General features: G+C 42.6%; 1 protein-coding gene and 1 long non-coding RNA gene across 3 annotated transcripts in view; one reads left to right on the top strand and one right to left on the bottom strand.

The window, feature by feature from the left end:
• Positions 1-276: 276 nt before the first annotated feature.
• LOC140598395 (uncharacterized) lies at positions 277-11,189 on the top strand. Its single transcript, XR_012000817.1, has 2 exons — positions 277-506; positions 7,746-11,189. It is a non-coding gene; the product is annotated as an uncharacterized lncRNA (long non-coding RNA).
• Positions 11,190-14,976: 3,787 nt separating this feature from the next.
• The window catches only part of ST6GALNAC5 (ST6 N-acetylgalactosaminide alpha-2,6-sialyltransferase 5), a 167,705-nt gene continuing 155,640 nt past the window's right edge, over positions 14,977-27,041 (bottom strand). The window contains exon 5 of one of the 2 annotated variants that reach the window (XM_072754847.1): positions 14,977-18,747. In XM_072754847.1, the coding sequence (XP_072610948.1) occupies positions 18,564-18,747 (184 nt within the window). In that variant the 3' untranslated portion in view covers positions 14,977-18,563. Of the gene's footprint in view, positions 18,748-19,302; positions 24,229-27,041 lie in introns of those variants that run through there. The other variant, XM_072754846.1, reaches the window with a different exon arrangement.

Consider the following 27,041-nt stretch of genomic DNA (forward strand, 5'->3'; position numbering starts at 1 on the left):
CTTTTAAGGCTGTACCACTCTCATTCTCTGTTTTTTTCTTCTGAGCCCTTTGCAAAATGTTTAATGGTTAAACAGGCATCTAATTAGCACTTACTGTATGTAGTACCTGCAAATCCTTTGGCACAATTCTCATCAAGTGGTCCAGATGGGCCCTCCCCCCTGAATGTGGGCTGGCCTTAGTGACTTAATTCGAATAAATAGTTTGACAGAACAGTACTGTGTGACTTACCAAGCTAGATCCTGAAAGGTGATCCAGCAACTGCCTGTTTTTCTCAGGACTCTAGCTCGCTGTTGGAACCCGGCCACCATCCTCTGAGGAAGGCCAGGCCACATGGAGAAGCCACGTATGTGTTTTCTGGCCAACAGCCCCTGGTAGGTCACAGCAAGTGGCCCACAGCAAGCTCCAGAGGCATGAGGGAGAGAGCCTGCAGGTATTTCCTGACTGCAACCCCTGGAGACACTGACCCCCAAGTGAGAATCACCCCGTTGATCACCAGAACTGTGAGGTAAATAATTTGGGGAAAAATTACTTTATCCCACTAAGTTTAATATGGTTTGTTGTACAGGGATTGTTGCTGAAACACTGTTAAGGTTACCCACTCTAGCCGATGCTTTGAGGGATACGGAAAAACGGAGTTCTCATCTTAAGAGTTACAAGTTAATTCTTGAAAGACTCACAGGAAGAAATGAAATAACGGCACAGCAGCAAATGACAAGTGCCATGTAAGAGCTACCCTATATGGGTTTCGGGAAAAAGCCTTCTATTGCTAATTGAGATAGGCCTATGTTACTAATATTGTTTACTTCCAGGGGAGGGAACAGAGAAGACTCCAAGATGGAAGTGAAATGAGTAGATTTCTCTATTTCTTCCCCCCTCCGTTCACCACTACTGCTCTTTCAAAACTGTAGATTTTCTTCGGTCCTGTCTCGCTGACTCAGACTTTCCAGTCATTGGAATAGTTTGCTCTGTACTCTGAAAGGGACATCGAAGGAAGGTAACCAGCTAACCTTCCTTCTTTACTTCCTACAAATTGACCTCCATTTGCCCCCCATCTCCACTCCTTTGGTCTTGGAGATTGAGTCACTGACTCCATCTCCTCTGGGATTTTGCTTACTCATAAACGCACCTCTCTATCCATCCTGCAGTCTTCCTTTGCATGGATGTGATTTCCCTTGTTTTATAAGATGTTCGAGCTTCCTCATCCTAACAACTCAAAATTCTATATTCCCTTTTAAATGCAAATATAGAAGTGCCACGTAGAGTTCTTTTTCCTCTTCATTTCGTAACCTATTATTTTGAGTGAATGGGTGGCATTCGCTGCCTTGACTTCCCTGCCCTCTATTTGTGTGGGAACCTTTCCCCTAATCCAGCTTCTGCTTCCACCACTGCCCCAAAACTTTTTTTTTTTTTTTCTGGTATCAGTGATCTTGTAATTTGCCAAATCTGGTGAAATTTTTCTGCCTGTACTTTTCTTCTCTCTCCTGTATATATACAATGGTCGATTACTTCCACTTTTATTATTATTATTATTATTATTTGGATTTTATTTATGTATTCATGAGAGACACAGAGAGAGAAGCAGGCTCCCTGTGGGGAACCTGATGTGGGACTCGATCCTGAGACCCCCAGAACCTGAGCCGAAGGCAGAGCAATCCAGGCGTCCCCGATTATTTCCACTTTTAAGAGCTTTCCTCTGCCTCCGTGATGCTGCACCCTCCCCAAGTTTTCATCACTCAGCCTCTCCTTTTTGATCTTCTCCTCCTCCGGGTCCTTCTCTTTGACATCCCACTGCAGCTGTTCTGCAGAGTTCTGTCCTCAACCTCTTCAGGTTCAGCACCGTCCCTGAGGACTTGCATCCCCATCTGTGGGTTCCACGACTGCCCCTCCGTCACTGTCAGCCAAATTTCTCCATCTCAGAATCTCTCTTGAGTTCCAGAAAGGCCCTTTTATACTCGAAAGCCCCTCAGGAATCTCAACTCCGTGTAGCCCAACCTGAATTTATAATCTCTCGTTATTGCCCCACTACCCAGCTCTTCTCGATTTCCTCGTGCTCAGTTAAGATTCTGAATCCTCTCTGAACAGACACAGATTATAAAGATACCTGTCCCGTGTAAGGGCTCACCGTAAGCACTTACTGCAGAGGAGGCTCTTAGTAATCGGGTGGGCTAAACAACATACTGTGTAGATATTGGTTAGCTTTTTGCCCAGCACTTGCTCTGTGGGCCCATGGGGGAATAAGTGGTTATGGGGGCCAGGATGGGGACCACGGGCTCAACAGGTCCTGTTTCTCCTCACTAAGGCTGATCTGGCTAATGCTACCTCTAAGTAGTGCTTAGTCTATCAACAGCAGAGAAAACCCAGCCACGAATTGGTGCTTCCCTTCCCCAGCTGACTGGTAATAGGTTGATTATGTTGCCCATCACAGAGTGGGAGAAACCACCCACACAAGCAGGCACATATATTGGGTATGGATTTGTGTTCTCTACTCTTAAAGCTTTTGCCTGCATCACCATCAATAAACTCACCGAAATCTTTATCCACCATCATGGCCTTCTGCCTGAGCAAGGAACTCAGGTCACAGCAAAGAAAGTGCATCCGTGAGCATATGTGCATGGAATTATTTGAACGTACCACATGCCCCGTGACCTGAGAGTGGCTGGCCTAATTAAAGACGGAATGGCTCACTGAAGATTCAGGTATGACACCATCTGGAGACAACACTCTGAAAGAAGGGAATTCTCTTTGACAGGGTATAGACAGGCTTCGAGTCAGAGACCACTACGTGGCATTATTTTGCCCATAGCCAGAATCCACAGTTCTGGGAACAAGGAGTGGAAATGGGAGCAGCTCTTCTCACTGTTGCATCTAATAATCCGTTCACGGAATCTCTGCTTCCTGTCCCGCCAGCTTTGTGCTTTGCTAGTATGGAGGTCTTAGTTCTTTTTTTTTTTTTTTTTTTAAATTTTTATTTATTTATGATAGTCACACACACAGAGAGAGAGAGGGAGGCAGAGACATAGGCAGAGGGAGAAGCAGGCTCCATGCACCGGGAGCCCGACGTGGGATTTGATCCCGGGTCTCCAGGATCGCGCCCTGGGCCAAAGGCAGGCGCTAAACCACTGCGCCACCCAGGGATCCCGGAGGTCTTAGTTCTGAAGAGAGGAATGCTTTCATCCAGGGGACACACAGCGGTTCCATTAAACTTGAAGAGAAGACCACCACTTGGCCATTTTGGGTCCTGATAGCACTGAACATGCCAACGATAAGGGGTTACCCTACTGACTGGAGCAATGGAGGCCAATTACCAAAGGGAAATTGAGTAGGTGCTACTCCACCTGAAGGCAAGGGGGGGGGGGCGTATGGCAAAGGGATCTCTTGGGGGGTGCTCCTTGCTAGTTCCATGACCAATAGCAAACATTCATGGGAAGCTATAACAGTTGGCCCCCACCCAAAAAAAAAGCAGGATGATTGAAGACTCAGTCATCTGAATGAAGGTTTGGGTCACTCCACCAGATAAAGAACTGACCAATTTGGCTTCTGGCTGAGAGCGAGGGAAATAAACAATGGGTAGAGGAACATAGGAAGCCGCAGATCCAGAATACCCCATGGCCAACTACTGGAATGAGATTGTAATAGCCCTACATATCTCCTCTTTGTCCGTTACGTGTTTATGTGTGCATGCTGTTTCTCTCTTTCCCCACTTTTCTATTATGCTAGTTGGTGGTACTTAACCTTATTAATGTAGCATTTAGGGAAGAAACTATTCAATGGGGGACACCTGGGTGGCTCAGTGGTTGAGAGTCTGCCTTTGGGTCAGGGCCTGATCCTGGGGTCCTGGGTCGAGTCCCACGTTGGGCTCCCTGCATGGAGCCTTCTTCTCCCTCTGCCTGTGTCTCTGCCTCTCTCTCTGTGTCCCTCATAAATAAGTAAATAAAGTCTTTAAAAAAGAAAAGAAAATATTCAATGGGACAGATGGAATTCAGGAGCCAATAGTGAGTATGGTACCAGTTGTGGCTGCGTGTCTCCTTGTTTTGTGAAGTGTGAGAATTTCTTCAGTTGTATAAATAGCAGCATCTTGTTAGATGGAAATATAAAGTTGCATCATTGTTGTATAGTGTCAGCTGTGTGTACAAGAGTGAATGCAGAAGCTAAGTAGCCAAAGGGATATACTGGGCCCATGATCAATTCATTGTCCCCTAGCTCCAAACCCACTCATTATGCATCTGGGATAATGGAGCTGAACCCTTTAAGAATTTCTTTTGTAGTTAACATGATGCGAAGCTTTGTCAAGAGAGGGTGCTGGGGGAACATGGCAGGAAGAAGGAGCTTCTCTTCCTGTTTCTGGTGTGCTCCTCCCTGCTGTGTGTGTCTCTGTGTGAGAGCATCCGTGTGTGTGTGTGTGTGTGTGTGTGTGTGTGTGTGTGTGTTTTCTGCAGCACCTAGTGGCTGGCAGCACAGAGCACCTTTGTGTGGGCAGCTTCATAGCAAAGTTGCTAACAAAGCACCTTCTTATGAATGGCCACCCCAGGCAACCTGCCCCCAGCAGCTTTGCAGTGGGTACAAATACAGGGCACCTTCCCCCAGTGCACACCCTTGGGCACCTCCATCACGGGGTGCTGCTGGCAGGGCACCTCTCTTGGACAACTTTCCCTACACCTCTCAGGTGGCTTTTCAGAGTTCTTAGGGATGCCTTCTTTCAGAGGATAGCTTTGCCTAGCAGTCCAGAGAACAGCTTTCCAGCAAGTTCCACTGAGATGGCCTCTCTGCCATCCAATGAGCCCCACTGCATCCTCTCTAACAATGTCTGGACCTCAGCCCTCTGGGGACTGGGGGGTTCCTTCTCTCTTGGGTCTCCTATCTCAACCTGAGGGGTGGTGGCCGCCTCTGACGCCTGCTGTTTTTCTATTCTCTTTCTCTCTCAGCAGCCAACTTCCCCTTATTCTTAATTCCTTGTTCAAATGGCTACGTAATCTCTGTCTTCTCTTTGGACTTTGACACACCTCCTCACTGAACCTGATGGCATTAAATGGTGAGATGCTTGGCCACAGTCATTTAAATTGTTCAAATTACGCCTCTGGCTGGAGTCAAGGAAAAAATCCTCTTTCCTCCCGGAAAGCAGGACAAAGGATTGGAGCCGCTTCTTACCACCTCTGCCTAATTCTGAAGGCTTCCCTGGGAAACTTGCACTGAAGGTTAAAAGATGGAAGAAGTACTTCCTTGTGACACAGTCGGGCAGCTGGAGCCAGCCCAGGAGATGCACAGACTTATCATACATGTGGAAACCATCCCATAAGGGTCACATCGACTCTGTTTTTAAAACTCTGGATCCTTTTGGCTCTAGGCAGCTTCTTCTTGCTCTTTGTAGTAAGTACATGGAAATGAAAAGATCTAGGCAACAGGATTTCTTGTAACCCTGCCAGGAAAGAAAATGGATCAAAGGGGGAAAATATGTTAGAGGCACACTGGTGTGGGAAATATCTAGTTTGCTTAGTTTAGGAACGTGCTTACAGAGTAAGAAGGCTGAATAGTATAGTGGTTAAGAGCCCGAGTTTTGCATTTCTGTAGCTTGCCAATCTGATTAATGCACATTATACAAGGAAAAGAATAATTAAAAATTACAAATAAGAAAATACACTTACAAAAAAAAAAAAAAAGAAAGAAAGAAAGAAAATACACTTACAAACCAATAAAAACCCAAGGTGGGGGAGAGAAATTGAGGCTGAAATAAGAGAGACCAAATAAAAGGAGTAAAAACAGTACACTACAGAAGTTAAACAACAAAACCAGAAGCTCAGTTACAAAGTATAACCAGGGAAAATTAGACCAAAAAAATTAAACCTTTAGTTGTTAAAATCAGAAGCTTAGAATTTCAAGGATGTGTTTGTGAATAAAGCAAAAGCAGGAAAAGGAAACAAAAATGTTTTAAAGTGGCAACAATGGAGGCAAAATTTAAATGGAATACAAAGAGCAAGCGAAGTAGCTGGAATTATTCATTTTAAAGGAAGATTTAAATAAAACTGAAACTAGTCAAAGGAATCTAACATTCTCTAAGTGCTAAACATTTAGAGAATGAAACAAACTAAAAATAAATATGGAAAACAAGGGATGAACAATTTAAAACATGAGAAGAGCAACATTTTTTTTTTTTAAGCAATTTGCCTGCTTTTTAAGAGACACCTGGCTTTTGTTACTTTTATCCCCTAGGTAACTCCAGCATCCTGGAATTCTAGTAGATTGTCTCTGTAACTTTCATCCCCAAGGTCAGGTTTTTTGCAGAGCACACACCTTTGGGGCTCCTTTAGGCCAAAAGCCAAAGGTAACAATCAATTCAAAATGCTTAGCCTTTTTCTCCAAAGGCTCCTGGCTCCTGTGTCTACAAGGCTTTTACCTCATACCCTGAAGGGTTGGGCGTGGACACCCCATCTGTGCCTGTCACAGATCCTCCAGCAGCCCAGCGGGTGTTCTGCAAACCTGCTGCCTGCTCTGTAGCTCTTAGGAAGCCTCCTTCCTTCTCTTCACTTTGGGACTGTAGCTCCCACAATCCTGCTGTTTGGTAGTGTTTCCCGCCTTAGAGGAGAAGCAGGTAAGTGGTCTCCAAAATCTTCGGCGACCACCCACAGTAAGACATGTACCTCTCACTGTGACTCCTGCAGGATGTAGGGAAGGCGTTAGGGTTCGGCCAAGAAAGAATTCTTGAGACCTCTTTGGTGCAAAAAAGGTGATTTTATTTTATTTTTTTAAAGATTTATTCATTTATTCATGAGAGACAGAGAGAGAGAAACAGACACCGACAGAGAGGAAGAAGCAGGCTCCATGCAGGGAGCCTGACGTGGGACTCGATCCCAGGCCTCCAGGATCAGGCCCTGGGCTGAAGGTGGCGCTAAGCCGCTGAGCCACCCGGGCTGCCCTAAAGGTGATTTTACTAAAGCACCACAACAGGCCCCATGAGCCGAACTGGGGTCATGAGAAGTGGTCCTTTACCTGCTTTCAATTTGGGGGTGGGGGGTTAGGGAGAGTGTGAGTCTCTAAGGAATTTTGGAAGCAAGGTTTCCAGGACCCTGAGGGGCCTAGCTGTTGTTGGGGAAAGGTCATTTATTACCATCTAATAAAACCTGAGTCAGGAGACCCTTCAGATGTGTATCGGGGGGCCATATGCTTGGGGGATGATTGCCAACAAGAATCTTGGGGGTTTAGAGATAAAGGAAGTTTCCAAGGGAATTTTTGTATGTTAAAGTAGACCTGCAGGATCCTGGGGGTCGGGCTAAGGTTGCCTTTTGCCTTTAGCAAGGTATGAACGTCGAGGCAGCTGATGACCTTCCTAGAAGAAGGTCACGCTACCTGTTTCAAGGACTTGCCTATGGGCTGTAAGTAGTAAGGAACTTTAATTTTTCCTCTGCCTTGGTTCCCCATATCACTACATATATACGTGCATCTATCTATACAACTAAAAAAGAAGTTATAAAAAAAAATACAAATAAAAAATAAAAAAGTTATACAAAGTAAGTACCCTCTCTAACATCATACGCTGTTGTCTTCAGCCCCTTTGTAGTCTATATTATAGGATTGTCTCAGGTGGGAGCCAGCTCAATGGTTTTCAAAAATCCTTTGCTTCCATCTGCAATAAGAAATGCATTTTACACTGTGACCTAATGCACAGACGTGTATGTATCCACGTAACAAAGTTTTACAGACAGTACCGACATCCTTCCTGAAACGCACCTTTTAATTTTCTGTCCTATTACAGTTTTATTGATGGCTTCCTCGCACTGTCTGGCTATACTTGCACCACCAAACTTCTACCGAGAAGACATAATGAAAGCCTGGAGAACCATGGCCACAAATAACCCCCAACAGGATGGTAGATCATTACAAACATCCTTGTACTGATAATGCACTTGACGGCTCCCTGGTGCTACTCTGGGTCCTTACACTGTGTTGTTCTTCCTCCAACGAATGCCGAGTATGAATACCTTCCGTGTGAGTGGCACAGCCTCTGTCCCTAAGGCATTTATAGGAGGGGAACCAGAAGGCTGGTGCAGAGCCCGCCCGGAGAGATTCTAGGTGCCCTTCAATTGAGAGTAATGACACAATTTTTTGGAAAGAGACAGAAACCCATTTTGCTTAAATACGCTTAGAAATAAGCAGAAAATACGAATGAATAATAATTTTTAAAGCATTTTTTGACCTACCTGAATGTTCATGAGAGGTCTGTCTTCAGGCTAGCCTGATCCAGGGTCTAATGACCTTCTAGACTCTGTTACATCTGCTTCCCCTGGGACGGCTCCATGCACAAGGTGATTCCTCTTGTGGCAGTAAATTTGGGTTTGGCGTCTCACACCCTACAGCATCATGATCTGGGGGGGAAGAGTTTGTATCCCTGAATATTAGGGTCATGTTCCCATCCATGAACCAATTATTGGGTCGGGGAGACTGGGTATGCCGGTGGGTTTAAGCCAATTGGAGCCTATTCCTGGAGCTCTATTCAGAGTTAGTCCCTCGTTATCTACATAGTTAAGAGCAGAAGGATTGATTTCTCCAAAGAAAATATGGGGACCTATGGCCTGAAAGGTGAGAACATGGAATATAGGCTGCCAGTGGCAGCAGGTGTTTGAGCCAGGGAAGGCTTGTCCGTGGGTGAGAACACAGGGGAGGGGCGGCAGTCCAGGTGCAGAAGCAGCATGAGCAAACCTGGGGCCCCCCCGAAATCACCTGCAATCACCTGGAGCTTCGGGACAGTCATGCAGGAGCCGTGGGAGAGGAGACAAACCACGGGCTCAGCGTCCGGGCTCTGACAGAGACTAACTGCAGCAGATAGTCAGGATTCAGAGAAAGGGTCAGAGTGAAATTTATATTTTATGAGACTCCCTTGGCCTTAGGGAACGCATGCATGGGAGAAAGACAGTCCTGGAAGGCCAGGGTCGTCCAGGCAAGAGTTGGTTAGATGAGTAGGAATCGGGAGCAGGGCGGTGAATGGGGAGGGAGGGGACGGACTGATGCAAAAGCTCTGTGCTCCTTTTCTCTGAACCCTGTGAAATGAACCTTCAATTCTGTGGGCTCATGCAAAGGAGGGAGAGATCCTTTAATATTTAATTGACTTCAAATAAAGATCAAATAATTCCTGAAAGCTTTACTTTTCCAAAGGGAAGAAACTACTTGTTGGGGAAAAAAGCCACTTGTGATGTAAGTCTCCATATGAGCCTATCCCATCAAAGAGTTAAATGACTTTGTGATAAATGAGGTGGAATAAAGACGTTTCAAACTCAGCAGACAGGCTCCGAGGCCTCCCCCGGGCCCTCGGGGCAGGATTCATCTCCTCCCTCTCCCACTGAGCCTTGGGTTCAACGTCTTGTTACCAGCTCTCCCCGTGTGCATCTTTATCAGCCACTAGATTATGAGGGGAGGACAGAAACCTTTTTCTGTTGAAGGAAACAATTTCGCTTTTCCTCTCTCCCTGCCCTTTCCCAAGCACCTCTACTGGGATCAAGGCATCCCAACAGAATCCCAGCTGGACCTGAACCTCAACTCCTTGGGTTCCAGCGTGGGAAGTGAGACGTTTAATGAACGCTGGGAGAGACACTGATACAGAATAGCATGGGAGGAGGGGTCAGCTCCACGGGCTGAGAGCAGGAAAGGCTTCATCAGAGGCCACAAGCCACCTGAGGCTTAGGGCTAGTGGCCAGAGAAGGTGGCAGGAGAAGGGAAGGGCATCGAGTGGGAAGCACTTAGCAGGGAGGCAATATTTGAACATGGGGAAGCCATAACGACGTTGACCTCATGGGTGCCTACAGACATATGTAGCCATTTCTTTCTTTTTCTTTTTTAAAGATTGTATTTATTTATTCATGAGACACAGAGAGAGGCAGAGACACTGGCAGAGGGAAGCAGGCTGATGTGGGACTCAATCCCAGGACCCCATGATCATGACCTGAGTCCAAGGTAGATGCTCAACCACAGAACCACCCAGTGCCCCAGGTGCCTCCATGTAGCAGTTTCTTTTAGGCACTTTTAGAGCACCTCTCTGCCCACGCTGGGACTGGGCCGTCATGGACATGAGCCCTTCCTATATTCTTTTTTTTTTTTTTTTTTAATTTAAAAAAAAATTTTTTTTTAATTTATTTATGATAGTCACAGAGAGAGAGAGAGAGAGGCAGAGACGGAGGGAGAAGCAGGCTCCATGCACTGGGAGCCCGATGTGGGATTCGATCCCGGGTCTCCAGGATCGCGCCCCGGGCCAAAGGCAGGCGCCAAACCGCTGCGCCACCCAGGGATCCCCCCCTTCCTATATTCTTATTTAATTCTTACTACAACGGAAACAATTAGAGGGACCCCAATTTTATAGAAAATAGAGGTTTAGCTGAGAGGCACACAGCCGCTACCCTGAACTCTGTGAGCCACGACTGCTCCCTGGAGCCGAGTCACATGGACACCGAGGGCTCACTTTTCTGTCCTCACCTGTATCATTTCTCTTTTTTATTTGCCACAATCAGACCATCAGTTTTGAGACCCGCTAAGGAAGCAGCCCGTGTAGACACAGGATTGACCGTACACGGGGACACACATACACATGGACACACATACAGCCACATCTGGCCATAACGATGGTTACAGGTTTGTTATTACTAAAATAAACCAAACCGGATTTTTTTCTCTACATTAGACCCACTTACAATTAAATGGGGAAAGAAGAATAATCCTTTAGAAATTGAAACTCTGATCCTTAAAAGTTATTTTGATGTTTTCCTTTAAAACATGATTCTTAGCAGAAAAGTTTTCAGCATGCCCAGAAACCCATGAAACATTGCTTTATTCATATGACTTCCATGCTTAACAAGCTCCAGCGATACACGGCTAACATCACCAAGTCCACATCTTCATCTTGAAACTCAAGGTCGGCCACAATAATAAAACCGAAAGGACACTGAGGTAGCTATTTTAATGGCAGAAAAATAGAGACTTTAAGGAAAAGGCTGGGGGGGGGGGGGGGGGGAGTGGTTAATACCAAGTGATAGGTAACTTAACCAGGAAGATAAAATAATTGTAAACGTGTCTGCATCTCACAATAGCTAACGCAAAGTGTGTGTAAGACTACTGGAAGAAAACTCAGTGTCATCCTGGAGGACTTTAAAATGCTCCTCTATTGTTATTTGAGCAGACTAAAATTAGTAACAGTATAAAAAATTTAAACAACCCTACCGGCAAACTTGATTTAATGGACAAATACAGAAATCCGGACCACCAAAATTTTAAAAATACACAGTCTTCACAAGGACTCATGGAATACTTACACAACTCAGCAAATGTATTATATAAAACAAATACTGAACATTTCAAAGAATTAGCATCATGATTACATTCTCTAACTTAAAGCACTTAAGTTAGATATCACCACGCAAAAATTAATAAAACCTTGTATATTTGGAAATTCTTAAAAATTTGTATTTTACTTTACTTTGCTATTTTTTTTTTGTTTTATTTTGCTTTGAAGTGGAGATGGGTCCACCTTAAACTTCTTTAGACTGAAGTGTAATTGACACACAGTATTGTATTGGATTCAGGTGTACAACATAGTGATTTGATATTTACACAGTTTGCAAAACCATCACCATGATAAGTCTAGTTACCATCTATCACCAGACAGAAAAAGTTTTTACAGTGTTATTGACTATAGCCCCTATGCTGTAGATCCCCACGTCTTATGTCTAACTGGAAGATTGTACCTCTTCTTCACCCTCACCTATTCATCCATCCTTCCCCACCTCTCCCCCTCCTGACAACTATCAATTTGTTCTCTGTATCTGAATGTTTTGTTTGTTCATTTGTTTTGCTTTTCAGATTCCACGTATAAGCGAAATTACATGGCATATGTTTCCTCTGTCTGATTTATTTCACTTAGCATTATAACCTCTAGATCCATCCATGGTGTCACAAATGGCAAGATTTCATACTTTTTATGGCTGAGTCATATTCCTTTGTATATACATGCTACTTCTTTATCCATGGACACTAAACTTCCTTCAATATCTTGGCCTTTGTAAATAATTCTGCAATGCGTATGTATTTCTCAATTCATGTTTTTGTTTTCTTCTGATACGTAGCCAGAAGTGGCATTACTGGACCATGAGATACTTCTATTTTTATTTGTTAAAGGAATCTCCTTATTGCTTTCCATAGTGGCTGCACCTATCTACATCCCCATCAACAGTGCATTACTTCTCCTTTTTCTTCACATCCTCATCAACATTTTTTATTTCTTGCCTTTCCCCCTTCTTTTTAATAATAGCCATTCTGACAGGTGTGAGGTGATGTCTCATTGTGGTTTTGATTTGCATTTCCCTGATGATGAGTGATACTAAGCACCTTTTCACATGCCTGTTGGCCATCTGTATGTTTTCTTTGGAAAAATGTCTACTCAGGTTTTCTGCTCATTTTTTAAGATTCTATGTTCTTTTGGTGTTGAATTGTGGGAGTTCTTTGTATATTTTGTTGTTGACCGCTTATTGGATAGATCATTTGCAAACATTTTCTCCCATTCAGTAGGCTGCCTTTTCATTTTGTTGGTTTCCTTTGCTGTGCAAAACCTTTTTAGTTTGATGTAGTCCTATTGTTTTTTTCTTGCTTTTGTCGTTATTGCTGAGACCAGTGTCAGAGCTTACTGCCTATGTTTTCTTCTAGAAGGTTTATGGTTTTATTTCTGACATTTAAGTCTTTAATTCATTTTAAGTCTTTTTTTTATTTTTTATTTTTATTTATTTATGATAGTCAGAGAGAGAGAGAGAGAGGCAGAGACACAGGCAGAGGGAGAAGCAGGCTCCATGCACCGGGAGCCTGACGTGGGATTCGATCCCGGGTCTCCAGGATCGCGCCCTGGGCCAAAGGCAGGCGCCAAACCACTGCACCACCCAGGGATCCCAAGTCTTTTTTTTTTTTTTTAAATAGAGTATAAGAAAGTGGTCCAGTTCATTCTTTTGCATGTAGTTAAGCAGTTTTACCAGCACCATTTATTGAAGAGATTGTCTTTTTTCTTTTTTTTTTTAAATTTTTTTTTCTTATTTTATTATTTATTTACGATAGTCATACAGAGAGAGAGAGAGAGAGAGAGAGAGAGAGAGGCAGAGGGAGAAGCAGGCTCTATGCACCGGGAGCCTGACGTGGGATTCGATCCCGGGTCTCCAGGATCGCGCCCCGGGCCAAAGGCAGGCGCCAAACCGCTGCGCCACCCAGGGATCCCGAGATTGTCTTTTTTCTATTGGATATTCTTGCCTCCTTAGTTATAGATTAATTTTATAAATGTGAGTTTCTTTGGGGGCTCTATTCTGTTCTGTTTTTCTGTGTGTCTGTTTTTGTGCCAATGCCACTCTGTTTTAATGACTAGAGTTTTGTAGTTTAGTTTGAAATCTGGGAATGTGATACTTTCAGCCTTGTTCTTTCTCAAGATTGGTTTGGCTAATTAGACTGTCTTGTAGTTCCATACAAATTTTAGCATTATTTGTTGTAGTTCTCTGAAGAATACCATTGGTGTTTTGATAGGGATTGCATTGAATCTGTGGATTGCTTTGGGTTGAATGGACATTTTATCAATATTAATTCTTCTACTTCATGATCATGGTATGTCTTTCCTTTATTTGTCCACAGTATTGTATTTACATTTATTAATTTCTTTCATCAATGTTTTATAGTTTTCAAGGTATAGGTCTTTTACCTCCTTGGTTAAATTTATTCCTAGGTGTTCTTTCTGACACAATTGTAAATGGGATTGTTTTCTCAATTTAAAAAATTGGAATAAATGGCGAAAATGGTTGGCTTTTTCCTATAGTACAATTCCTAATCTCAGGCAAGATAAATATAGAATAAGTGATGAAAACAGAAAAAAAAAAACCCCAGCATTTGTCAAGTACCAAAGAAACAATTATTATACAAGAATCATCTGTGGATGCTAAAATTAGTGCTATGTTGAGAAACAGGAAATTCACATATTTAAAAATATCTTCCTGCAAGATTCCTAATAATTATAAAGGGGGAAATAGTAACTTTATAGTGAAGAAACCTGAGACATCACTTGTATGAGTCAGGCTTTTCCAGAGAAACAAAACCAATAGGATACATCTATATCTCTATATCTATCTATAGAGAGCTTATTTTTACATACTTGGCTCATGTGATTGTAGAGGCTACCAAGCCTGAAATCTTGGGTAAGCTGGCAGGCTAGAAATTTAGATAGGAGTTGATGTTACAGTCCTGAATCTGAAATTTGCAGGACAGGTTAGTAAGTGAGAAACTCAGGCAGGGTTTCTATGTTGCAATCTTGGGAGAAACTTACTTCTTTTTCAGGAAATCTCATTCTTTGTTCCTATGGCCTTCAAATGATTGGACGAACGCCATCCATTGCCATCCATCTAATTCATTCTTCAAATGATTGGATGAATGCCCCCCCACATACCATGGAAAGTGATCTGTTTTACTCAAAGTCTACTTTGTCAGTGTTATCAAGTCTGAAAAATATCTTCACAGCAATAGCTAGACTGGTGTTTCCCCCAAACAACTAGGCATCACAGCCTAACCAAGTTGACACATGAAATTAGCCATGACACTACCTTAATATAATGATCAAATTTAGCGTCGCTGTTAATGAGACATATTGACATCTTGTACCTCCTCATACTATGCACTTAAAAAAGTACATCACTACTACATGGCCTTCATTTAAACTTGACAATTGCTGAGTTCACTTAGCTCTAATGCTGAATATGAGATCAATATACAAAAATCAATTGTATTTTTCTATATACTTACACAAACAGGTAGAAAATTAAATTTAAAAAATTTATAATAGTACCAAACCTTTCAAACACCTAGAAACAGATATAAGGAAAGATGTGTAAGATCTCTCCATGGCAAACATATGTTCATGATCTGAAATACTTGATATTATTAAAATGTCAGTTCTCCCCAAAGTGATCCGTAGAATCAATCCAATCACAATGGAAATCTCAGCAGGTTTTATTAAATATGGAAAATGACACTCTGATTCTAAAAATCTATGTGTATGTGGAAATACAAAAATGCCAAAAATAGTCAAAGCCATATTGAAGGTGAATAAACTGGATACTTTCAACTTCTAGATATTGAGATTTATGAAGTTATAATAATTAAGATAATATGTTAATAGTACAAGAGTTTAAAAATGATACAGAACTCAAAGTTAAGAGACAATCCCACATATACATGGTAGCAGCCTATTTATTACCAAAGCAACAGTATCAGTGGAGAAAGGGGGTATATACAATAAATGGTGCTGTATCACTGGATTTCCTTAAAAGGGGTAGGGGGGAAACCCTTTGACTGTTACGTTATATCATATCCCCAAATTAATTTGGGATGGATCACAGATCCAAACACAAAAGGAAAAAAATATAAAGCTTTTAGAAGAAAACATAAGAGATGGCCATGGGCCAGGTAAGAATTCTTAAATAGGACACAAATTATATTATACATGAAATCCAGATAAGTTAGAATTAAAATTATTAGAATTAAGAACTTTCAGTCATTAAAATATACCATTAAGACATAAACTGCAATATATATAACAAAGGAGTTGAATCTAGATTATATAAAGAATTCCCAAAAATATATAAGAAAAAGCACGACAACCCAACTAAAAGGATGGTCAAAAGCATTGGTAAATATATGGAGCAAACGGATCTCTCAGTTATTGTTGATGGGAGTATAAAATAGGGCAACTAATTTGGAAAACTGACAATATCGAGTAAGACCAAGCACAGGTATATCTGTAACTTGGCAATTCCACTCCTTATTATATATCCAATAGAAGCAAGCTCTCTGTCCATCAAAATGCATGTACAAGAATGTTCATAACAACTGTATTCATGGAAGCACTAAACTGGAAATAACCCCAAGACCACCTATATTAGAGTTGTTAGTTCTAATGCAACGTGATACTATCTAGTCCCAAAAAAGAACCACTGCTATATGTATCAACAGAGATGAATCTTACAAACATGACTTTCTTGACTGAAAGAAGCCAGGGACAAAAATAAAACACTACAAAACATATAATTCTATTTATGTGAAATTAAAAACACAGGCAAAACACATCTATATTGGTAGAGGTAAGAAAGTGCTCACCCTTGACAGGGGGATTGACTACAAGAGTTGAAGGAGCCTTCTGGGGTGCTGGAAAGGTACTATGTTGTCATCTTAATAACGGTGACATGGGTATACAGATTATAAAACTTCAATCTCTATACATAAAGTTTATGTACATTATTGGACAAAAATACTTTGGCAAAAATTAGTCACTAAAAAAAAAGAATCAACAAGACATTCTTCAACATTCAATAGGGTGAGGGAAAAATTGCCCTACAAGATACCAAGACTTATTATAAAGCTATAATAATTAAGACGGTGTGGTATTAATACAGAGATAGACAATTTGGCTAGAATGAAACAATATAAAGGACAGAAATAAATCCTCACGTATATGGAAATTTGATTGCTGATCACTGGAGAAAAACGGATTCTTCTCCATAAACGGTGCTAGGACAGTTGGCATTTATATAAAACAAAAGGGATTTCTAGCTTGCTTTTATGCAAAAGTATAAATCCTTTACTGCCACAGAAGAGACAAAAACTTTGAAGTTTTTAAGAATAAAATATAAGAAAATAATTATTGATCAGGAGATGGAAGATTTAGTAAAGAGGGTATAAGAAGCTCTAATCATATAAGAAGATGGAAAACATGACTACATTGATATTAAGAACTGTTCACTGAAAGTCACCATAGAGAAAAAGAAAAGACAAGGCACAAACTGCAAGAAGATATTTGCAAACAGTCGACAAAAATTACTATCTATTCTTATATTAAGAATTCTTTAAGAGAAAAAAAAGGAAAAGTTAACTATCCCGGCAGGAAGGTGGACGAAAGTGGGGCAGGCATTTTACAGACGAGGTGATGCTAACGGAAGAGAAAACATGCTAAACCTGATAAGAAATGAGGGGAAATACAAGTCAAAATCACAATGAGATACAATTTACAGGTGCCAGGAGGGGAAGGTTTCACACTCCGAAAAAACCAAGCCAAGTGTTAGCAAAGATGTGGACAGCCACTGATAGGAGTATAGAGTGTCCAACCACTTTGGAAAAACAATCTAGCGATACCGAGCACATGTGTACAATTTTACGCCATCGCTCTGTGATTTCATTCCTTAGGTGTAACTCTCCGTATAAAACTTCTTGCACACGTGTACTAAAAGACTTTTCGAGGAATGAGCATAAAAACATTGTACATACTCGCGGCAAACCGAAAACCCGAATGTTCCCTGAAAGAATGGATAAAAATAAGCTAGGGTATCGCCACACACTGGCATTCTGCAATCATGAAAATAAATTAGAGGAGCAGGCAGAGAAAATGGATAGAGAAAAGATACAGCAAGCTTGGAATGTCCTAAGTCTTATGATATTTACTACTATGTGAAACTAACTAATACATTGTTTATTGATATATCTGTAGGTGATAAAACTATTTAGAATGTAATTAAATTGAAAATCCAAGACAACAGAAGGAACACTCAGGTGGGCTTCAAGGATGGTGGGGATATTCTCCTAACGTTTGCCTCATAATTTATTATAATTGCCATTTATTTTATGTGTATCAAATGTATCACACCCTGTGAATATGCTGAAATAGAGTATTTCAATATTCTAATAGAAATTGCTATCTATAGGTTAAATTTCTGCCGACAAATACATGGTGGTGACTGAAGGTAGAGGCTCCAGAGACAGACCCTGTGGCTTCTATCCTAACTTTCCTACTGATGTGCCTCAGTTTTCACATCTGTAAAAGGGGAATGATAAAAGAACCCATTTATTAGGGTTATTGTGAGGATTAGTTGCACTTACAAAGCTTTCAGAGGATGCCTGGGACATGGCAAGCCACCTGTTGACTCTCATCTTCATTGCCCAGGGGGCTTCTCTTACTTCTCTTACTCTCAGTTTACTTATCTGCACAACAGGATAATCAGATTATTGTGAAAAAGTATATACAAAGCACATGACACTGTGCAGACCACTCAGTAGGTATTTAATGATAAAATGGAATCTTAAAGATTTTGGTTCAGTCTCATGGAAAACAAAACCTACGTTTGTTTTTAAAAGTATAGAACTAGTTTCCCTGGTACAGAAGTAAAGCTGTTACGCTTGAGATGATTTATGTACACAGCAAAGACATTCTTTTATGTGTAGTTGGACATGGCATTTACCAGGTTTTTCCCAATCTCCCAGCTGGAATTCTGTTTGAAATCCTATTATTAATGTCTTTTCTAATATTTTATGAAATAATGTTTTGCGGTTACAATAAAAATTTAGAAAATGTGGGAAGATCGATAATCCTGTCCATTCAGAAAGAAGCATTCTCTCAGTTTAATGTAGTGTCCTAGCCCTTTGCCTACACTTTTACAAATGAAACTGAGATCACACAAATACGTGGAAGAACAGGCGATGAGAGAAGAAGGATTCCAAGGGGTCCACACGCTCACGAAGGTAGTGGTCATGGTTCCTTAAGGAGGCCCCCCCTGGCAGCTGACTCACCTTGACTGGCTTCCGTCTTGCCCTCTCTTGTAACCGGGAGGTAATTGGGCACCAGATGGCGTCCAGGTGGGGACTCAAGATGATGACTGGGATGCTCCACCTGAGGGCAGCTTCTCCTAAGAGCTCTCCTTTCCCCTCCTGTTCTGGAAGGGATAAAAGCATTTGGGATCTGCCTCATGGAAGCAAAAGGGTTTGGGGCTTCTTGTCGGTTTCATTTTGATTTTAAGAAAAACGTGCCCGTAATTGACACAGACCCTCAGAAATCACCAGCGGAGTCGCAGCAGATTTGGGAAGCTGTCACGCTGAAGGCAGGCTACGACTCATCTCGTTATAGCCTCCCTTTTGTAGTGGGACCAGAGGAGTCAGAGCCCGGGCTGCCTCTACATATGGTACAGCATTTGTCAATATTAAATTTAATTTGTGCTCCGAGCGGCCTGCTGACGGCGAGAACACAGCCTGCTGAACTTCGCTTTGTGTGTGCAGCACAGCCAACGTTAACCAACCTAATGAATTCAGCTACATTATCCTGCCCAATCTAGGCCAGTTCTGTTGATTAAAATCATTACAGGTTTGAGGGCTGACCCTGGAAAATCCCACTTAAAATTTAACTACTTCATCACCTATCCTGTCTCCCGTGCTTCTCCAATGGGAGGATATACATACACCGCTTACAAAGCCAGAGGACCACCATGAAGAGGTCGTCATCAACAACAGACATTTATTGAGCGCCTATTGTGTGCAAGGCACTGTGCTAGGGACGAGGCTACAAAGACAAAGGAGAAACGGTCCCTGCTCGCAAAGAGCTTACAATCTACTTAGGCTAATAGGACACATACATAGAGAGACCAGAACAATCCAAGGTAGCATTTAATATTAGGGCACGGAGTAAAAACAAACAGGATTGCAGCCTTTTTTTTTTTTTTGCTTTTCTATGGTGGCTCAATATCCTGAGTAGGTGAGGATGAGTGAGCTACAATAGAGGGCTTACTCCTGCTCGTTGTAGAAGCCTACAGACCCTCTCTCACCTCACTCCACTCCAGTGTCTTCTGGCAGGTGCTAGAACCTAGGCAGTGGATTCACTCTCCCCCCAAGGCCTTAGTATTCTAGTTCCCTTTGAGGTGGCCTTTTGATAGATAGGGGGACGCATTGTCCCAGTTTGTCTGGGACTTGTCCTAGTTTTAGCACTGGAAATCTGTCTTGAAGTCCCCACCCCCACCCCCCACCCCAAGCCTGGGGGAAACCAGGACAGTACTTGGGAAGTACCTAGTCCTGTAGCCAGATGGAGTCCTCCCACCTACTACGGTCACTGCATCGCAGGGCCTACCCCAAATCTGTTCTCCACGTAGGTCTCTAGTTTAAAAACCTACCAGACTAACTTAACAGCCTCCAAAGACGGCTGGTTCAAGAGCCCAGTGTAGACAAAAGACAGGAGAGCATGAAGGTGGAAAGATGGGATTGAGGTTTCAGAGAGAAGCAGTGAGGATGGAAGGAATGATTGGATGGGATCAGGTATGGAATGTGGAGTGTTACCCTCCCCTCCTAACACCGCAGACAGAAGAGGAATCTCGGAGTAAGTCGGAATTAACAACCCGAATCACCGCCCCCCCCCCCCCCCCCCCCCCCCCGCCGTGGGATTCAAGGTGTATTTCCATGAGGTCAACTCCTACACAAGGGCAAATACTTGGGTGGCTACTGAACAGGTGCGGATATGTTCAAACAACTCTGTATTAATCCTGACAAAATTCCGGCGTGTTCCTTTCACTTCCACTTCGCATTCCTTTCGCTTCCTAATCGATAATTCTAACCTTCGAGGTGAGTTTTTGTTCCCAAATGAGGTTATATCCTTCAATTTTAATGTAACCAAAATGGATCAGTAATGCAAAGTATTTCAGGACACAAGGGTAATCTGTCCGGAGAGGTGGTGGTGGTGGCTGGAATCTAAAGCACATACCTGGCAGTAATTTAGGGATTCCGAGAGACCACACACAAATTTCTCTTCCAGGTACAGTATTTTGTGGTTTGCTTGCATTTCTTTCTTTCTTTTATTTATTTTTTTTTAAGATTTTATTTACTTATTCATGAGAGGCACAGAGAGAGAGAGAGAGAGAGAGAGAGAGAGGCAGAGACACAGGGAGAGGGAGAAGCAGGCTCCATTCAGGGAACCTGACGTGGGACTCGATCCCAGGACTCCGGGATCACGCCCTGGGCTGAAGGCGACGCCAAACCACTGAGCAACCGGGGCTGCCCTCTTTCTTTCCTTCTTTCTCTCTTTCTTTCTTTCTTTCTTTTCTTTCTTTCTTTCTTTCTTTCTTTCTTTCTTTCTTTCTCTTCTTTCTTTCTTTCTTTCTTTCAAGTAAAGCTCTCACTCTGAAATCTCAGGACCTTGGAAGTTCCTGAATCACCCTGGTTTTATGTCCAGCCCTTAGGAGCACATACCAGGGTCAGTGAAGCACAGGGACTTAGTTACCAAACACCCATTAACCATAATGGAAATCACACAGCAAAGTCCCCACGCAGCACACTGAATATTTACCTCCTAATGTTCTTTTAATGTACGCTTTCTTGGGTGAATATTTACCGTACAATAATAAATGTAAGATTCCTCTTTTTATGGGCCATTTGAAGTGATTGATTTTGTTTGTGAATTCCTGTATCTTTGCCCATAATGGCTATCTATTGTAATGGCCTCTGCCAAATGTTCTTGCGTTGAAATAACAGACGCCATGGATCGGCCAGCTGTGGCTTTGTATTACTGTGGTCTTAAAAGCCAGGCGGTAGCTGATGACACAGCTGGGAAAGAAGAAAAGGTGTATAACATAATGAGTCCGACTAAGACGTCCAACACAATGGGATATTGAAATCACTGAGGTCTGTAAACATGCTTCTGTAGTCATCTTTTATATCAGGGTTGATGTGTAATGGTGTTGAAGGGTGTTGAGACCGAGTCACAAAATGATAGCAGCAAGATAAGAATTCAATTGCCCACAGCCAGGTCCATCAGCATAATCTATCAGAATTCTAGGCTTTTTTTTTTCTTTTTTTTGCAATGGTATAATAAAAACCACTGCCCAAGTGATAACTCTTACACCTATTTATACCATATTTTTAAAAATATAAATTCCCACATTCACATATCTTAGCTATGCTTAGATTGAAGCTATTTCCCAGTGAAGCCAGGGATTTCAAAATTTGGTTGCTTTGAGCTCTTCTGAGTATTTAGGAGGGAGGAAGAAGTTACAAAAAAGATGGAGTTATCATATGGTCTTTTTAAAAAAAACCCACAAAAACCGAATCCTAAAACCTAAAGATAACACAGGCATTTGAGATATTATTAGATTAGGTAATTTAGCTACATTTTTGCATGTCCCAAATATGCCTTTCCAAATTTCCATAAAAATAAAACTTGTTAAAGGAGCTACTTACATCTGAACAACATAACGTCTTCAAGTGATGGTAAAGGTAGCCAGTAAATCAATCATGAAATTCATACTCTTTTTCATATGTTCATAAAGTATTGTGTGTTCAGAGTCCATGCTGCAGAAGAGATTGTGCTGGAATAAAATGCTACAGTCTCTTTTAAAACTATGAGAAAATTAAAAAAAAAATACATACATTTGAATTGTACTGGCTTTTAACAGCTCAAGCTACACCACAATAATCCCAACTTTGTTCCTGCCATATAAATATCCGGATCGTGTTTGCATCCAACCACAGTACTCCCTAAAATTAGTAGTACTAGTTAGTGCAAGGGAATGGAATCTTAGGACTAATTAAGGAAAGGCAAAGGAAGTGGCAATGTGAGAAATCTTTAATCCCAGGTCAGGTCACATTCTGTAAAACAATGTTGGTCTCCATACGTAATACGTGCTGGTGTCTTCGCGTCAGAAAAACCACATGCCTTCTAAGTCATGTGTAAAAAAAAAAAAAAAAAAAAGACACACTGGTATATTTTTAAAAAGACTATTTTTGAAGACTATCACTTGCTTAAATGAATGTCCTATTTCATACTGGTATCTTGGCTCTGAATAGAAGGAGTCCTTCTTACTCCTCCAGACCAGGGAATGGCTAGGACCATGTAAGACTTGCACGAGGGAATCTGAATAGTTCACGGGATAAATGAGTCGTATGATAGGGACTTGTGTTCTCTTCTCACAGACTCTCAGAAGGGCCGTTCCTTGCTCCTGTAGCCAGGGACCAACACCCACAGAGGCTCTCTCTCTCTCTCAGGTTTTTTTTTTTTTCAACCCTCGTTCCCCCTTTGGGTACAAGAAATACCAGAAATGCAGGGGGTAGACTGTAGCCAATGGGGACCAGTTGAGGAAGTTATGTGTTTAACCACAGAGGGAGATAGATAGTAGGGGAATAAAAAGACCCCCTAAAATCAGGCTTTTGCTACTGCGGAAACCCCATCATTCCAAGTGCAATGCCCTCAAACGGGTCGAGAGGCTTACAGAATGTCAGATTTGGAAGGAAACTTAACGCAGTCATCTGGTACAGGGGCATGATTCTCAGACAAGGAAACTAGGGTTTACGCCAAGGAGCCTACACCAACTATTACTGAAGATGTATCTTTTTGTTGTAATAACACCGTTTTTGGTTATCAGTTTTGTCATCTGGAGCATCTTACGTTAGAAAATGTCACAGCTATTCTTGAAGCCTAAGGGTTCAAAAAATGCAATGCCACATTTCCAAGCCAACCACATGCTAACAATGAGCATCGTGAGCGTAGTCACTCATCAGCTCCATCTCTAGGTGTTTTCCAACCATCATTCAGGGTTAAAGAGCTAAGAAGGAAAGATTAGCACATAATCAACATCTATAAAAATACTGGCCTAGAGTACACTAAAAAACTCTTAATAAATAAATAGTGGGCATTTGCCTTATGAAAGTCAGTGGAGATGTGCTCTTCAGAAATCATGTCCAGACTTTCGGACTGCTTTTTACAAATCACACATACAGAGCCCAACGGATGACAAAGATTATAGATCAGGTTAGGATACAACTTGATAGAAAAATGTCTTTCGATGTGGTATTTCTATAAAGGAACACAACTAACGTTGAGTTGCTCGTGTTTCGATTTTGAAGGCAATACTTAAAGAGATCCAGAATGTTCTTTTAGCCATGGCAGCATCACTGAAATGAGTGTTTAGCTCCGAAGGTCCCTTTTGAGAGGAATGACACTCATGGGGACATATTAATTCTTGAATTTTCTCCTTACACACCAACCGCACTGCTTTGCAGTCACGCCTCAGAGGCATCTGTACATGTTGCTTACTGAGGAGTTTCCTGCTTCCAGTCTGGTCCCTCTTTTGTGTCTGGTGGCTCAGGACGTCCAGTGCCCTGGCGTCTGATACAGTAGGTGCGTGGGATTTCGGTCTGGCACACGCATTGCTCAGAAGACAGGTTTATTCTCAGGATGCTTTATAGCAAGTGACTCTGGTTTCCAGTCTGGTTGAAAAAAGTGAATGTTGAATGTCCGTGCCCAGTTCTTAAAGACGCGTTTCTCCGTGATGAAGCGGTGATGACTGCCCTTCCGTCCTCGCTCGTGGGAGAGGTACATTGTACATTCATCAGGTCCGAAAGGTTCATAATAGTGGTAAGGTACTGAAGGGTGATTAGGGTCCCTGTAGGAGGAAAACGAGATGACTGAGTAATGGGGGAAAAAAAATCCCTTTGATTAAGCTGATGAACACAATGCAATATTTCCAAGTCAAATAAATTTCAACAAATGGTTTTTCTGATGGGTACACTTAAGCAAGGGGAAAGCTTTTGAGGTTCTGAAATAAACGCACTGAGCATCATTATCAAAGAGATTATAGGGTGTTATATGAACTTGTTCTCTGTGGAAACTTCTCCTAAGCCAGCCCTGCCCACTGTGCTCCAGCCATACTGGCCTTTCTGGTCATCAGCTCTGCCAAGCTTGACCTTGAGGCCTTGGCACGTGAAGGCGGTCCCCTGGTTGTGACCCACTCCTAACAGGTTCACTCCTCACCCCTGGGCATTGACTTAAATCTGTCCTCTTCAGAGAGGCTTTACCTGACACCCGTCCCTTTGCTCTCAGTCAGATTTATTTTCCTTACAGCATTAATCCCTCTCCAGAGTTGCTGTTGTTTACCTGTTTATTGTCTGTTTATGAGGGCAGGCCTTGGTCCTGTTCCTAGCAGGTGCTCAATAAATAATTTTTGAATTCCTGTTGTTGAGAGAAACTTATATGGAGTTAGCAGCTAAACAGCAAACCTCTAAAGAAAATTTCTCCTCCAACACGGTAGGTTGACGATCCTGGTTTGATCCCATGGAACAAGCACAGCAAGCACGAGGCCACCATTTTCTTCTTGTTGCTCTAGGTAAACAATGGACGCAAATCCACAGTCTCTGAATCCAGGAATTCCAAATCCTCAAATCCTTGCATTGTAGCCTGGTAGCCCCAACATTTTTTTCTGTTTCTCTATCCCTATTTCACCTCAAATGAGAAACACTGGCTCATTTCTTCAAGGTAGCGTGCAAAGGATGAACATGTTGAGGAGGTTGGGTGCTCTGTTGTGGGGTGACTAAGATATCTGACCCCCAAAGAGCCCCGGTCCAGGCTCGTTTCCATTCTAGTCCAATCCACTCCACTTCTTCAGTCTTCAAGTCTAGATGATAAACTTAGTCAAGGTATCCCAGCAGGTCAACCTTCCCAATCTTGAACTACGCTCACCAACCGGCTTTCACGAAGGGTTTAGTTCTTCTCTTAAAAGACCCAGGCAAACCACCTTTCCAGGCCTGGTCCTCTGGGGTCCCCACTCCGGTCACTCGGGCTCTATTCTAAGTACCAGTAACTTTGTTTCCCAGAGATGTTCATCCTGCTAGACACCTATTCTTCTCCTTCAGAGGAGATCAATACGCAGATAGCTTCTAGAGTAGCAACTTTACTGAGGTCAGGGATCGAAGTCTTTTATCAAGAGGGGTGTCAAGTTTGTGGCTCTGACAACAATAAACCTTTTGAGCTGCCTGTCCTCTGAGGTTAAAGTTCTTCCAGGAAGAGAGATTTATTTTCGTCATGCAGCATTTAAGCGTTCCTCATCCTGGGTTGGATGCTATGCTGAATTAATCCTTTGCATCTCTATCACATCTCAGAGGTACCTCTGTTCCACGGTGGAGCTTCAGATCCGGGCCTGTCTGGTTAATAAAGATTTCACTCACTTACTTCAGAAATAGGAATCCCCTTAGAATTTTAATAGAGGGTATTTTCGAGTCAGAAAATGCATTCTAGGAAGAAGTCAGGTTGGAATTGGCCACCGTGGAGAAAAGAATAAACAAGAAAAGATAGTTTGTGAGACAAATGGCCCCAGCATACGGGATAATTTGGGGGAACCATGCCAAATTCACTGTGCCACGGTCTACTTGGGGTTAAACTTTTATTCCAACATGAATCAGGTGTTAAATCTGATTTATCTACACTTTGAACATATTACTGGCATCAATCTGATTAAAGAAACAATTAGGCTTCTAAAAATAGCATGAGATTGAGTTGGCACCTAGGAATACAGAGAAATTGGAAACCAGCGAAAGGATGCCCTAAGATCGATTTCCTGATTCAGGAAGACCTTCTCTTTGAATGAAAACATATCTGGCTCCCTATTGATCACCTAAAGGGAGGATTAAATTTACACATTTGATTGTTATGATTTCCAAAGGGTCCAAATAAGGGGTTGTTTCCACACTTTTAAAAATCTCTGTCCAAGCGGCAGAGGAGTGCTTTGTGGGCCTTGCGAGCTCAGAGCCAAGGCAACTGCCGGGACAGGCCCCAGGGCAAGGCCTGCCACCAGCCATAATCCACTGCTCGGGCAGGAAGGCCTTCCCAGTGCAAGGCCAGGACTCCCTGGGTCTGTTCTCAAGCCCGACTTCCCGAAGGCTGCCGTGGCTTTTCCTTCCACCACCTGACCCAACAGCAATTAAGGGCGGCAGGACTGCCACGCCAGGAGGCCACCCTGGTAGGGAGGTATTGGCCCCAAGTGCCTGTCTGGGGGCCCGGGGACGCTGAGGGAGTGACGGTGTGGGGCCAGGGGCGGGGAGAAGCACGCGGCCCGTTTCCCAAGCGGCGGTGGCCTGTCATCAGCACTCCAAGGGCCACCTCGGGAATAAATCCTGCAAAAATAATGTACAGAAGGATTTATATTTCTTTAGAGAGGAAGCAGAGTGGAGCGGGGACTGGGGCTGGGGGTGAGGGTAGTGAAAGCAGGAACATTCAGCGCAGCAGGGAGCTTTGGGACAAACCATTGCCTGTGTTCCACCTCCACCGACCTGGCTTAATTGATCTGGGGAGGGTCCCAGGAAAGGCAATTTGAAAAGGGGCCTTAGGTTCGAGCATCAGAATAAGTAATGGTAGTATCGCATTATAAGACCCATAAAATAAAAGAAAGATCCATGAGTCCATGATGATTTCAATAAATAATTG

The sequence above is a fragment of the Vulpes vulpes genome, chromosome 3 (genome assembly GCF_048418805.1).
Source record: "Vulpes vulpes isolate BD-2025 chromosome 3, VulVul3, whole genome shotgun sequence".
Classification (NCBI taxonomy): Eukaryota; Metazoa; Chordata; class Mammalia; order Carnivora; family Canidae; genus Vulpes; species Vulpes vulpes.